General features: G+C 33.9%; 1 protein-coding gene across 1 annotated transcript in view; it reads left to right on the forward strand.

Annotated features, from left to right (window-relative positions):
- The window catches only part of LOC144964550 (dolichyl-diphosphooligosaccharide--protein glycosyltransferase subunit KCP2-like), an 11,862-nt gene extending 2,414 nt beyond the window's left edge, over positions 1–9,448 (forward strand). Inside the window, exons 2-5 of the mRNA XM_078898970.1 lie at positions 4,549–4,703; positions 5,707–5,770; positions 7,398–7,464; positions 8,421–9,448. Of these exons, the coding sequence (XP_078755096.1) occupies positions 4,549–4,703; positions 5,707–5,770; positions 7,398–7,464; positions 8,421–8,523 (389 nt within the window). The 3' untranslated portion in view covers positions 8,524–9,448. The remainder of the gene's footprint in view (positions 1–4,548; positions 4,704–5,706; positions 5,771–7,397; positions 7,465–8,420) is intronic.
- Positions 9,449–14,035: the final 4,587 nt, after the last annotated feature.

Raw genomic sequence — 14,035 nt, forward strand, 5'->3', positions numbered from 1 at the left:
TGGAATGTGCATGCGTAACGGAGGTGCATAAAAATGATCCGTTTGGATACACCGTAAATAGAGGTGCATAAAAACACTACGTTAAATGTTATGAAGAGTCAGGTGGCTCCGTAGTGCAGTGGACAAGCTGTCAGACTCTAACCTTGAACGTACTGGGTTCGATACCCATTGTGGACAATTTAAAAAAAAATTGTTTTCTTGATATCATTTTTGTTATAGTTACTGGATATATATTTAATACTTTAAATTATCTATTTATTGTTCTTCTTCTTATTATTATTATGTGTTATCGACGTGCACTTAATATGTACACATCGATTTTTATCATTTTATAATAATTTATCAGTGTATTTGTTTACTGCGTCTTTGTCTTTAGTTGTTTTGTTTCTTTTTCTTTTTTTTTTGTTTGTTGCTGTTGCTTTTCGAAAACTTTTTATCATGTTTTAAAAAAAAAATTCGATTTTAATTTTCTAAAATTATTTATTTATATTTTGATCATTGTGATCAATATTAGTGTGCCATGTTTCTTTTTTACCTTAGATTTTTAAATTATTATTATTATTATTATTCATTATCATTGTATATAAACATACATCGGTAATCACTAAGCAGCGTGCTAAAACTATCAAAAACTCATGGACGTAGATAGGTCTATTCACAGAAATTAAGATGATAAGCCTCTTTTTTCTTTGGGTCTATTTCTTCACTGCGCATTTCCACCCCCAATGGTCGTATATAAAAATGGTGGGTTAATTTTATGAATATTTATTGTCATATTTTAATTCGTACTTCCCTACAAAGGGGTTATTCTATTTCCTGTCCCATCATTGTTTGTGTTTATTCACCTTAACTATTCCATTCACACATATCTCATTCACTCTCAATGTTTTATTCACCGGGTTTTGTTGATAAAGGGGAAACCTGAAATGTCCACAGTATGTCTTCGTCTAATAAATTGAAGCTTATAATTCAGCACTTAACGTTATTTTTTCCTTCGAGCTTCAAGCAGCAACATTTTTGATAATAACTAGCACTGCCAATGGAGGTACATGAAAACGGTGCATCTTTTTACACCGCCAACGGAGGTGCATAAAAACGGTGCATTTTTTTACACCTCCAAAGCAGGTGCATTAAAACGCCACCTATATAAATTATGTTGTATTTTTTTCTAATCTCTGTGTTCTTACTCAACACTTGCCTTAATTTCTCTTTGCTATGCCTCGAGGTAGGATGCAATGATACAAGATTTTGAAGAAAGGGACTGCTAAAAATACAATTACAATTTTGACTGGTAGCTATATAAAGTATGTGCTGTGTTTTAATCTGTATTTGACAGCAATGATTACAAATTAAGCCTATAATGAAGATTTAATATGAACAAAAAAGTTAGCAATGTGTTCATTGCATTGGGAATCTGAAAAACTCAATCCAACCATGCCACTATATTTACCTAAAATAATTTGCCACATGACACTCGTATTGTGCCATCAGTTGTACTGAATTTGGTGTTTCCATTGAGTTGAAATCTTAATCCGCTGACTTTTGTTTGAGTTATTTTCTGTTTGCAACTATTTTTTCGTCTTCCTGGTATTGCATGGATTACAGATGATAGGGGTAAGTTTTCTGTGATGTTTATTGAATACTTTGCTAGATGTGATCAGAAAATTTCTAGTTTTAAAGATCATTAGCAATTTGTAATGCTTACATTTTTTCCTCAAGTTTAAAAAAACCCCAAATCCATCCTTTATGAGAAGATTCCTTTATTATCGATTCATTACGTCCCATGATTTAAATTGTTCATATTTTTCAATTCATTACGGGATTCAGATAAGAAGAATACATTCCGGTTAAAGGAATTGCTCTCTATTCTCTTGCATTTTAGATTCATTTATATTTTTAAGTGAATTTTTGGCATTTAAAGATCATTCAGGATGTAAAAGTAGGAACTACATTCCTAACATACGAGCCAAATTGTACAAGTGTCTGTTTCAAAGGTTGCTTTCTTGATTCCAAAACTCAGTAATGACTGATGATGTTGTTAGGATACAGTTTTCTGTTGATTACAAAATTTCTCTGCAAATTTTTTTGTTTTGTTCAACTTAGATGTAAAATTCTCTGAATCATGGCATGAGGCTATGACACTCAAATTTAATTTCTTCCTTCACGATTTCCATATATTTGTCTTCTTCAACAATCCTCATAATTTTTGCATTATCGCTTGCAATCATAGCCTTCCAGTTCCTGACAAATCCTCGTCAATTTCTCTTTCCTGTTGAACATCTCTGGCTTTTGAACTTACATTTTAAATTGTGTTGATGAAGATCCATCATTTAAAGCGGCATGTAGATTTTGTGGGCTACTTTCTTTTAATTTTTTTTTCTAACAGAGCATTTAATAGTTGCTGTTATATCATACCTTGAATACTATCTCATCAATATTGTTATTTATGAAAAGTTTTTCTTGCAAGTAGAGGTGAATTAACTTCAAAATTTTGGTCATTTCCAAAACATTTCAAAGAAATTAGATTGAGAATTTATTGTTGGACATTTAGAGGTTGTACGTTGATATTTTTTCAATTACAAACTTGAGAATAAAACTTTTGAAACAGAAGCACATTTAAACTGGAGAAGTGTTACTTGGTTTTATTGTCCTTTTTTTCAAGACTATTTTTTGTGACGATTGGTATTGAAATTCAATAATCAAAGCTATAAAAGTTATTTGTTTTTCCATTGTTTTCGTGACTGATTAGACTTTCGATGATAATTTATTTAAAATATTTGAGCTCCTCTCGAAATTGCAATGTTTTGATTTGATGATGATACGATGGGACCTTTTTAAGCCCTGATTTAAAAGAGTGGTATTGAAACTATTTTGTCGATTTTAAAGGTTTTTTGTTTTAGTTTCTATATTACAAATTAATTTAAATTGAAGCTGAAAATGGAGAATTGTATTATATTTTTTGAAATCATTTTGTCAAATGCAAAATCTGTGTATCATTCTTTCATTCATTGCATTTTGTGTCATTTGCTGTTGTCACCTCAGCTTTTATAGGTCTTTTAATTGCGACAGTTCGATTTTCTTATCTATCCCCCGAGTTCTTGATTTGATTTGGGTTGCTGTAGTGAAAGTTGACTCTTTTAATGTAAATTTTATTTTTATGATATTGTATTTTTTCGAATATTTGAAATGGTGTTAGCAGTTACCTATGGAGTTTTGGATACACATTTTAAATTCTTTAAAAAAAATTTTTTTCTTCTTCTTATTTATCTGTGTTGGTTTGTATAGGGTTTTTTATTTTTATTTTTAATTTTTTAAAGGATTTTGTGGCATTTGTTAAAAATTTAGACTATTTCAGTGTCTGTTTTGTTGATCTATTTTTTCGAAGATGATTTATGGATGAATGGTCAATACGAGTTGTCTGGCGTAATTATATGATATGTATAATTTGAAATTGTAAACCAGGAATTAGGATGAACAGCAAAAACTAAATGATTTTAGAAATATTAAAAACTGTTGAAAGTATTAATTTTTCTGTCGTTTTCAAGAGTTCTCTAGTCTGCACAAATCAGGTTGACTATTTTATCCGATCTTTACTTTTGAAATCATTAGTGCAACATTCTGCATGGTTCCTTACGGGCAACTTACCTCATTTACTTCATTGGTAATCTTTAGATGTAATGGGTACTTCCATGGTTAAAGGAAAATTAAAGTTCATGGATATTAGGAATAAATATCAAAATTATTATGTGGAACAATGATATCACGGTTTTGACCAATCTTCAATGAATAAGAGTGAATTTTATATGTCAATCATCTCAGTTACGGAGTCTTGCATTTGAATATTACAAGGTTGCCAAGGCTCAAGAGTTATATCTATTATATGTGAGACTGATATTAAGGAATGTGAGCTGCCTTTACCAATGTTTATAAGTTGTTCACTCCGTTGTAAAGTGTGATTGTGTTTGTTTACTGCTACATGTGATATCTTAATATTTTGACTCAAATTAATTTCCTCAAGTAAGTGCAAATCATGTCCTCCTGATTGTGACTTTGTCTCTCTTCACTTTTTAAATTGAAAACTTGAGCTGTCACTAAAATACCATTTACTCTCCATTCTTAATTTTTGTAATGAAAGCAATTGTCAGTAAGAAATGGTACTTACTTTAATTTATTAATTTTATTAATTGTGAGGCTGCATGAATGAATGCTTGTTTGAAGAGGTGGACGTGATTTTTAAATCATGGGACATGAAGTCATAGAAGAATTTCTTTATAGTATATAATCTTTATTGCATTTTCATTTAGACATTAAAGGATGGAGGCAGGGTGAATTGGTCATACACATAAAGGGATATGATTTTTGTTTTAAATAAATCTGTCGTGTACTCATATTTAATTCAACAATGTAAATTAGATTCTCGGTTTTCTAAGTAGAAATAAAGGTGAGAAAATGGTAGACTTTTTAAAACAATTACCAATGAATATAAGTGTCCAAAATAAAGCTTTTATGATCCAACATTATTAAATTAATTTTGTTTGTCAATCACAGCTCTACAAGAAGGCCCATCTGCTGCAATTTCTTTTCTGCTGGCAATCACCATCTTTGCCTTGATGCAGATGTTTAAGGAAACTTTTGCATCCAAGGAAATATTTACTGTTGCTGGAGGATTCGTCGGTTCCATTTTATTTATCACACTTTTGACAGTATCCTTTTTGGTCAAATGAATCAGTTGACGGTTACCAATAACACATGATTCTGTTTTGATACTAGTAATTTACTTGTAATTGTTATAACGGTTGATTCAGTAACCCTTTGTAGGATCTGTATTTACAGTTTTTACATTAGATTTCTAAGTGTTCACATTTTATCAAATTATAATCTTAAAACGTGTATTTTTTTTTCTTCATCTGTTACTATTTATGAACCTTTTAATATTGGTTTATTTCATTTTTATCTATTTTAAATTTCCATCTTTTTTAGTAGCATTAAATTTAGAACATTACAAAGCAAATACAATGCAGCACGGAAAATATCAAACAAGTCAGGACATTGCCTATTTGTCCGAGATTTCTGTGTTGAGTATGTTACAAAGAATATCAGGAAGGTAAACGTTGGTGGTTTCAGTAAGATCTCATTATATTGAGGTGTCGTTTTTATGTGTCTTATCTCATTCAGTAACAAATACAATAAATTCCCTTTTAGTGTGAATCTGGCACCTCCTCTCCCTCACTTTCTCCTCTCACCCCATTTCTCCCACTCCTAATCGCTTCTTGTTTCTGTTAAATTCATAACAAGTAACAGCCTCAGGCCATCACTGCCTCACTAGTCTCCTGCTGGTACTGGTACTCGTTAGAATTCAATAGTATATAGAGTGGGCCATCACTTGCGTAAGGATGAGACACCGTTCATATATGTTTTGCACATCCCTGCCACACACACATACGCCCATGTCACACGTTGTTAAAACACTTTCATTTTGCCAATACTGTGATAAAAGAGGGATTGAGATGTGTTTGAGATTTCTATGCTGCAATTTAGATTTTCTTTTTCATAGGGGGAGGGGTGTCAGTGCAATACAATACAGTGTTTTTTAGTGGGCTGGCTCTGCTATAATTTTTATTGTTCCTTTGTCTAGGATACTCATATGTTGTCTCCATTTCTCTTGCATCATGATTATTGCCATCATCTTCCTTAATCACAATCCAGTTTGTCAACAATTTAGAAAATGCACTTTTTGGAAAAGGATTTCAGTCTAAAGTATTTCCAGAGGGTAAGTATTATTCTACATTTTTAAAAGGAAATTGCTGTCCATTTAGCCTGCTGCAACATGGTTGTTATAAATTAGCTCTTTGCATCAGGAGTTACGACTCATTCTTCATTCCAGTGGTCTGGGTGGGGATCCTACTTCCCATAGTGGGCAGGGAGGTACTTGCTGTGTCTTCTATCCCCTCTTATCTGTTTTCCAGTAGCCTTCTGTCTTTGTCTTGGAGTGAGATTGCTTGGTTTTGTCCTGACCTTGGTCGGAGTCCTTGGCTGAGAGGGAAACAGTCGAATGTATAGTTATTGCCTTGGGAGATGATATTTTTTTCCTTGTAAATCATCTCTCTGTTATGTACTGTATTATGTTTTATTTACATGTTATATTTGATTTGTTAACATTTGGGTGTATCCCTCTTAGTGGGGACCTGTGCTTGTGTCTGGATGAGACTTTTAGGTGATATCAAACTAAGTACTTTGATGGTGTGCTCTTGGAATCTACATCTGTTTCCTATTTGAACAAATTCCCCTTTGTCTTACCTTTTCTTGGGTGCTTTAATTGAATTCTATAACTTTTTACTATCCCATTTCTTCCTTTTTACTGGCGCTGATATGACCTTAATGTGTTGCAAGCGCCGTAAAACCCTCAAAACATCAAAACAATCATTCCAGTGGAACCTTCATGGGGAGGAATGGCACTGTCAGCAATGATATTTCTAATTTGTGGTACAGTAATTTGCCAAGTATTTATATTCAAATAATGTTTTATATAATTAGAAAAGTGTCCCTTAAATGTCTTGAACCACTTTGCATCCTATTGTCATCTTTGTGTCCCCTCTCCCCCTGTCAAAATTGATTGAAAAGATCATTGTCTGTCAATCCCTGTATCATTTGTGCTGTCCAAAATCAATGAGGATTTTAATTGTAGTGAGAAAGACTTCATATCTCTTTAGCTGGAGAGCTGTAACCACCTCAAGTCTTTCGGCACAAGTTCTGCTTCTTCATTGTTACTTTTTGTATTACTGTTCATGGGGAGTTTGAAGCAATAGGAAGTGGTTTTTCAAAGCCATAATTGGACCGGACTTTTTGAAGCATTAAATGAACAATGACAATCATTTGTTACATTTTGGTAAAAATGCTGTTTACAAGATCAAAGAGATCTGCTGGGTGGACTGCACCCAGGATCTATACCAGTCCCTTTTTTGTGAGGCTAGTTCTCTTCCAGCTGGTCTATAGGGATCCTCCTAGTCCCATAAAGGTCCTATATAGTTACATCTCTCTAATCAGAACACGTCTGCTCTCAGCATTCGTTTGTCCACATTACAGAGACATCGGGATAGTGGAATTGGTCCCTAAAGTTTACAAATAAAGAAGAAAAAAATCTGGCCCCAGACAATCTGTCCGGATAATAGAGACATCAGGATTGTGAAGTTCTGGATTCGAGAGTCATGACTGTATATATCTTTCTTTTCTTCTAGGTCTTGTCTTGATCCAATAGTGTCACTTTCACTGATAAAACTCCTTGAATAGATGAGATGACTAAGGAAAATTATGTTAAGTTTATCTGTCAGTTTCCTTCCTATTAATATCTTTTATTTTATGGTTTGTTTAATTATTATTAATATTATTATTTGTTTCAGTGGTACTGTGCCTTTTTGGAGCAATGTTTGCATCAGCCTTGGTTCATCGTGTTTGTGTTACAACATGGTAAGGGGTCATCGTCATACACATTTCAACTTTTACTTATCTATCAGTGATAATAATCTTCCGCGAAATTCTGGGATTTTAGGATATTTTCTGAAATTTTCCACTATTTTTGCCGTGTAGATATAACATTATCCACTAAGTGATAATTCAACAGAAAAATCACCATTATGTCTTGTGCCATCTTTTGACATCTCTGCTCAGTTGCATGAATTTTAGTGACACTCCAATATTCATGACCTTAGTTGAGACACATTGGTGCCAAATGTCAGAAATGGCACAAGACCCTTGCTGGCCTTGAATGGGAAGATGATCGAAAGGGAAGGGGATGAAGGAAACAGGTGTTAATATTTTTGTTCTCCTTAGCTGTAACATGAAAGCACATTTGGCAATTTTATAAGCATGTCTCTTCTTTTCCTTTCTTTCTTTCTTTCTTTTTTTTTTTTTAATTTTTCTTTTGTCATTATCAGTTATGTCCAATTACAAATAGAATTATTTTAAAAAAGAAATCAATTCATAAAGTATTTTTGCAGAGTAATCTCTCTCTCTCTCTCTCTCTCTCTCTCTCTCTCTCTCTCTCTCTCTCTCTCTCTCTCTCTCTCTCTCTCTCTCTCTCATATGTTTATAGATATCACTTGGTGTTAGAGCGATAATAAGTTGGACTGATTGATTTAAGAAATAATTGTATCTAGGCTTAATTTAAATTTGCTCTTTAGACGCAATGTGTTTTGCAGTTGATTAAATATTCTTATTTATAAGCTGTGTAATGTAAAAGCAAATACATCTTTCCCCTGTTGAGGTATATGGCCTTGAGCAAGTCGTCACTCTCGGGTCACTTTAAAAAAAATAAGTTTCGGCTTTGTTAAAAAAAAATATTTTTAAAAACTTTATTTTGTAGTACAATTGGGATATTTTAATAAAGATGTCTATGATCACCTTGTTATTTTTCTTTATTTCAGTCTCATCTTTTCCATAGTTGCCCTTTACTACATTAATCGGATATCCCAGACCATGTATGCACCTCTTGTTACAACAGCAGCACCGATAAAGAAGAGGAAATAATTGTATTTAGATATAGCTTTATACTTCATTTTTTGCAGTTTTAGGCACATTTGTACTTGTTTTAATTTCTAGCTATACTGCAATGCAACACCTGAATAACTGCATTGTCTGGGTTCTAATGTGTTAGGAAAACGGGAGCGTGATTAGGCTTGGTGAGAAGCACAGACTATTGGTTATTGGATATTTAGACACATCACAACCACATCAGAAAGATTATTACCTTTGGGCTTAAAAGTTATGTCTTAACTCTTAGGTGTGTTGTATTTTCATTGTTCATTGTAATTATTGTTCAAATGCCATGTTACTTTTGTAGTATATAATGGGTTTGGAAAAGACATATATACAGCTATGTTATTATTAGCCATGAAGACAGAGAAAGGCATCACATTGGTTAGGGGAAAAAAGCTATAATTTTTCTATCAAGCGATGATAAAAATTGCCAATTATCGCTTTATCCATGTTACTAAACACAAGGTTTTTACTTAATTATGCTGTATGTCGTTGCACTGGGGTTTTTTGTTAATAGCAATATAAAGCTTAAAATGGACATTGGGACTAAGGATCATGTCACTATTCAGGGTGTCGTTATCGAGAAGTTGCACAGTATGTATAGGGTCATTTTTAATCCACAGGTTTACTTGTTTCTGTATTTTTTGTTTTTGTTTTGTGCATTTATTTATACATGAGTTATTATTGTAATAGTAATAGTAAGCACAATCGGTTCTCAGGGGAAAAAGTCCCATGATTATTTTATCAAATACGTACTGTTGATTTTGTGGTCAATTTATTTTCCAAAATATTTGACATAGGGTTTTTGTCCTGTCTTTGAGGACTTTTGTGTATTACTTTTTCATTGTCAACATTTCATATGATTGTTTATGTGAATGTTATTGTTCATTAAATGCAAAGGGATTCAACACACGTATTGCAAGACTTTGGTTCCATTTATTTATTAAATTTTGTAACTTGTGATTTTGATATTTTATGTTGTCAAGAGTTCCATAGTATTTGTGGGATCAAGATGAGAAAATGGAGTTAATTGTATTTTATCTATTAAAAATAGAGGTTGAGCTGCACAATATCCCATCTTTTGACAATGCTGAACGGTATTGATTATGGCTAATTTGACCCATCACCGTCCACCTGCTAATCAATCGACTGGGACACCCCGGCTGCTTCTCTAATTCTATTGATAAATTCCCTCCATTGGTCTCTGCCTTTGAGAGGGACCGTAGGTCTGCAAGTTCTTTTTCTGACCTTAACTCTTGATGGTTCTCGAGGTGCTTCAGGTCTCTGTTTAATATTGTGTGAATGTCTGTTGTTGGTCTGCCTTGATATATGTTTTGACCTGATTGTGTAAAGTATGCTTTCATGGCTTTGTTTGCTGGAATATTGTTGTCTCTTCTAAGTACGTGTCCGAAGAGTCTCCATTGTATTTCTAATATTTGGGTTGAGAGTGGTTTTTCATTGCATTTTTTATAGAGTGATTTGTTTATTATTTGTTTTAGGATAGTGGATGTTAAACATGATTCTTATTTTCTTAGTTGTTTTTTATGGATTGTGTCGAGTTGTTCATCTTCGTTCTGAGTTATAGCTCATGTTCCATAGCTGTAAATGAGGGTAGATTTGACAAAGGTCTTATAGACTTGAACTTTGTTGCTATTTTGACTTTGTCATTTCCAATACATATTTGTTGTAATTTGTGTTGGGCAATTGTAGAGAGTTGTTTTCTTCTCTTGTTAGATATATAATGGTTGACAGTTACAGACTTGCCAATCAGTATGATTACTTACACACCCTATCGCCCTTTCGCTTAACCCGACACATTTTCTGCTTATTCTTAGCACTTCACCACTCGCTCTATTTTCAATGCTAGACACCATGATTGGCTATGACAATGAATGTTGTAACATAGCAACCACTCCCTCCCATACACACAAACAATTTGTAGTATGTATATATATAAATTTATCTCCCTCAACATATCAATGAAATAAATAAATAATATACTTCCCTTTTTTCATCTTCAAGCGGAAATGTTGGTGTCCATTTTTGCGTTTAGGTAAAATACTCATACTCATAACATATGCCCCCAGATGAATCCTACCAACACACATATATGACCTTAACCGTTTATATATCTGATTTTATAGAAGGAACAAATTTGACGTTACTCAGTTCTTTGACGTTATTTTTAGACAGCCTGTCAGTGATTACATATTACTAAGTTATAGTTGGAACGAGATTAACGTCACTCAGCTCTTTGTCATTTTTTAGAAAGCCACTTTAATGGTTTGTTCTCACTGAATGTTATCAATCAGACTATAGGTTTAACAAAAATGACGCCACTCAGGTCTTTGTTAGTCTTTTGCCATTCATCTTTATGAGTAATTCTCACTAAACTGTATTTATCAGACTATAAATGTTCAAGATACACATTTTTGTGTTTTGGTCCGTTATATTTCCGGATGGCAATGTAAGTTCTTAGCCAAATGCACAGCATCTATAAACGTATACAATTACACATAGTTGTGAGTGTTGGTTCGTTTTATCTGGCTGACGGATGTAATGAGTATTTTACCTAAACTCATAGCACGAATATCAATCAGACATTAAACAATAAACGCACAGTTGGTGCGTTTAATTTGGTTGGTGGATGTGAGTAGTTTACTTAAACGTTTAGCATCAATATCTAACCGAGACCTAATCACATAACTCGAGATTCAAAATCAATAACAAAGAGCTGACTTTTTTTCCTATTGATTGAACAGTGTTTTGTAGTTGAAGGAGAAGAGAGTGACCAGCGTTCTTGGATCTATGATTGATAATCACTGTTAAATTTCCACGCATCAAAACATAATGTTGTGCTTTTGCTTTCTGTTTAAAATGGAGTTGTAACTCTTACTCACTCTTCGGGATCGAATAAAATTGATTTCTAACATCTTTATATGGCCCTTGTAAAAATCGACCTAAATCGCAAAAATATGCGTGCAGATAGTAGTAGTAGTAGTCTGGTTTTCCCTGTAGTCGACACACACGATATAGACAGACAGACTTTCTCTTTCTTTTATTAAAATAGATTGAAAGATTCCATTCTGTTATGCACTGTATTATGTTTTGTTTATGTGTATTATATGATTTGTAAACATTTGAGTGTATTCCTCTTAGTGGGGACCTGTGCTTGTGTCTGGATGAGAACTAAGTACACTGATAGTGTGCTCTTGAAATCTACAACTGTTGACTATTTGAACCAATTCTCCGTTGGGTGCCTCGTGGCCGGCAATTTGCCTCTCTTTTGGGTAGAGTCATTCTTCCGTGGTACACCCAGAACTATTTTCAGTTAAACAAGTGATTTAGATTATTTGAAATATACTAATGGATTATCTACGATCAGCCTGGCACTGACAACATTTGCTCTCTGTACGTAAATCGAATTTAAAGATAGCCCGTGATCATTTGGGGTTCTCTCTCTTAACTTTGGGTTGAAGATCACTTACCTCAGTGGTCAGCTTTAAAAATCTCAAGACTTTCCTATTTCATAAATAATATTTTAGATGGCAAGAAATTCGGCGTAATGGCACATTGCAGGTGAAAGTCAGAATGAAATAAAGGGACGTTATTCATTCACAAATACCCAAGTTGGCTAATATTGATGAGTATCACAGAGTGAGAAGATTTCTTTTATTTGACAACTACAGAGAACTTTTAGTTTTATTTAGTAGACATAGAGTATTTTCAATTTGATTAGTGATTTTGATTAATGAAAACGTGTTTTCCAAAAGGCTTCATGTCACATCCCGTCAAATGCTTTCCTGAAGTCTATATAAAGCTGTGGAATAGCTGTAGGCATTTCTCTGTTTAATAAATGGACAATTGAACTCCGATTTGACTGTGCTTCTGCCCGTCCTTAACCCTGTCTGTTCTGCTGCAGGCATTTCTCCTGACCGTTTGTCTGTTTAGTTAGTTTAAGACTGCGCGTAACACTGTCTTGCTGGGGTGACTGATAAGGCTTGATTGATCTGAAGTAGCCTTTTTTGGGTAAATATATCACAAATCATTGCGTCCACGTTTTAGGCCGTTTTCTGTTCAAATATTCTCTTACAGAGCGTTGTAAGGGCATGTGTTTTTTTTATTAGTTTTGATTGTACATTGTCGACTTCAGGCGATTAAGGATTGTTTAGGTTCTGTATTTCATCCCGTACCACCTCTTATGATTTTGGTGGGGTATTATTTAATGACGAAAGACTCATTCAAACAATAATAGGAGTATAAAGACGACACCAGTGCTACTCTATTGATGTTAAGCGTTTAGTTAAAATGCTGGCAACATCCGCCAGTCAGATATAACGACCATTTTTCAAAAGAACTGAAGTTAGGGATGTATACTCTCCCAAACTTGATTTGACGTGACCTTGAAATAATATTTACAATAAACTCTCCAAAGCCATTGATCGTTTACTACTATTGGGGGCAAGCAAATAAATAATTTCCGTTTTGCTGATTTCTTCAGTGACCTTATCGAAACACAGTGAGCAATAATTACAATCTCAAGCAAAACTCTACCATTACCAGAAGGCATCTGTAATGATGATCAGCACGGGTAAATCTCAGATTTACCACCTGCATTGGCGAGACGCTACAGTAGGTTACATCATTCTATCTAGGAGCGTTGCTGACCAAGAACGTATGAGATCAAATCAAAGATAGGCATTCCTACTGCGATAATAGCTAGAACTAGAATGGGCCAGATGAGCTTTCATTCAAAACTCAGATTGAACAAGTCCCTTGTTCGTCCGCGCTTCCATATGGTTGTGAGGTTTGGACAATGAAAACGGAACTAAAAAGACGAATCAATTTGTTTGACCGCATGCGTTTAATACATAAAAAGGATGTTCTTGAAGATGTTGCAAAGCTGGGTGAAGAAAGGAACGACTGCTTGCAGTGGATAAAAGCGAGAACGTTCATGGTTTGGACAATTACTCAGAGAAGACAAAAGAAAATGTGTCTGGACTACAAGTACTGTATCATCAAGTAACGAACAAGTTTGATGTTATACGATGTTGACAGAGAAGGCTGAAATAAATGGCACCAGGTTGTGAAGGCTGCATGCAACAAGGGCCCCCGGACATCCCCCGTTCATGGGGATGTGAGTGTGAGTGAAACATAATATTATTAGAAGTAAACTTTAGTGACAAATCGATCCAATTAAACTCATCTCCAATTTAATTTGAGCCCTTGGTAAAACAAAAAAGAAGAAAAAAAGAAAGAACGATACGGACAAAACAAACGAAAAAAAAAAAAAAAAACAACCACAAAAACAAAACAAGCCATAAACCAAGCCATATTGATTTTTCGAGATGTTGACTATCATTGGTGTCTTTAGTCAATGGGTTAAAAGTATCGATATTATTGTAATTATAAAATCAGAGCTTTATGTAAGGCGTAGGGGGTCGTGTGAATATAATTAGTGTAAAACGCACATGTCATGATCTTTCGGTTCGTTGACTGTACT

The sequence above is a fragment of the Berghia stephanieae genome, chromosome 2 (genome assembly GCF_034508935.2).
Source record: "Berghia stephanieae isolate SIO BIC M18660-M18661 chromosome 2, UCSD_Bste_1.3, whole genome shotgun sequence".
Classification (NCBI taxonomy): domain Eukaryota; kingdom Metazoa; phylum Mollusca; class Gastropoda; order Nudibranchia; family Aeolidiidae; genus Berghia; species Berghia stephanieae.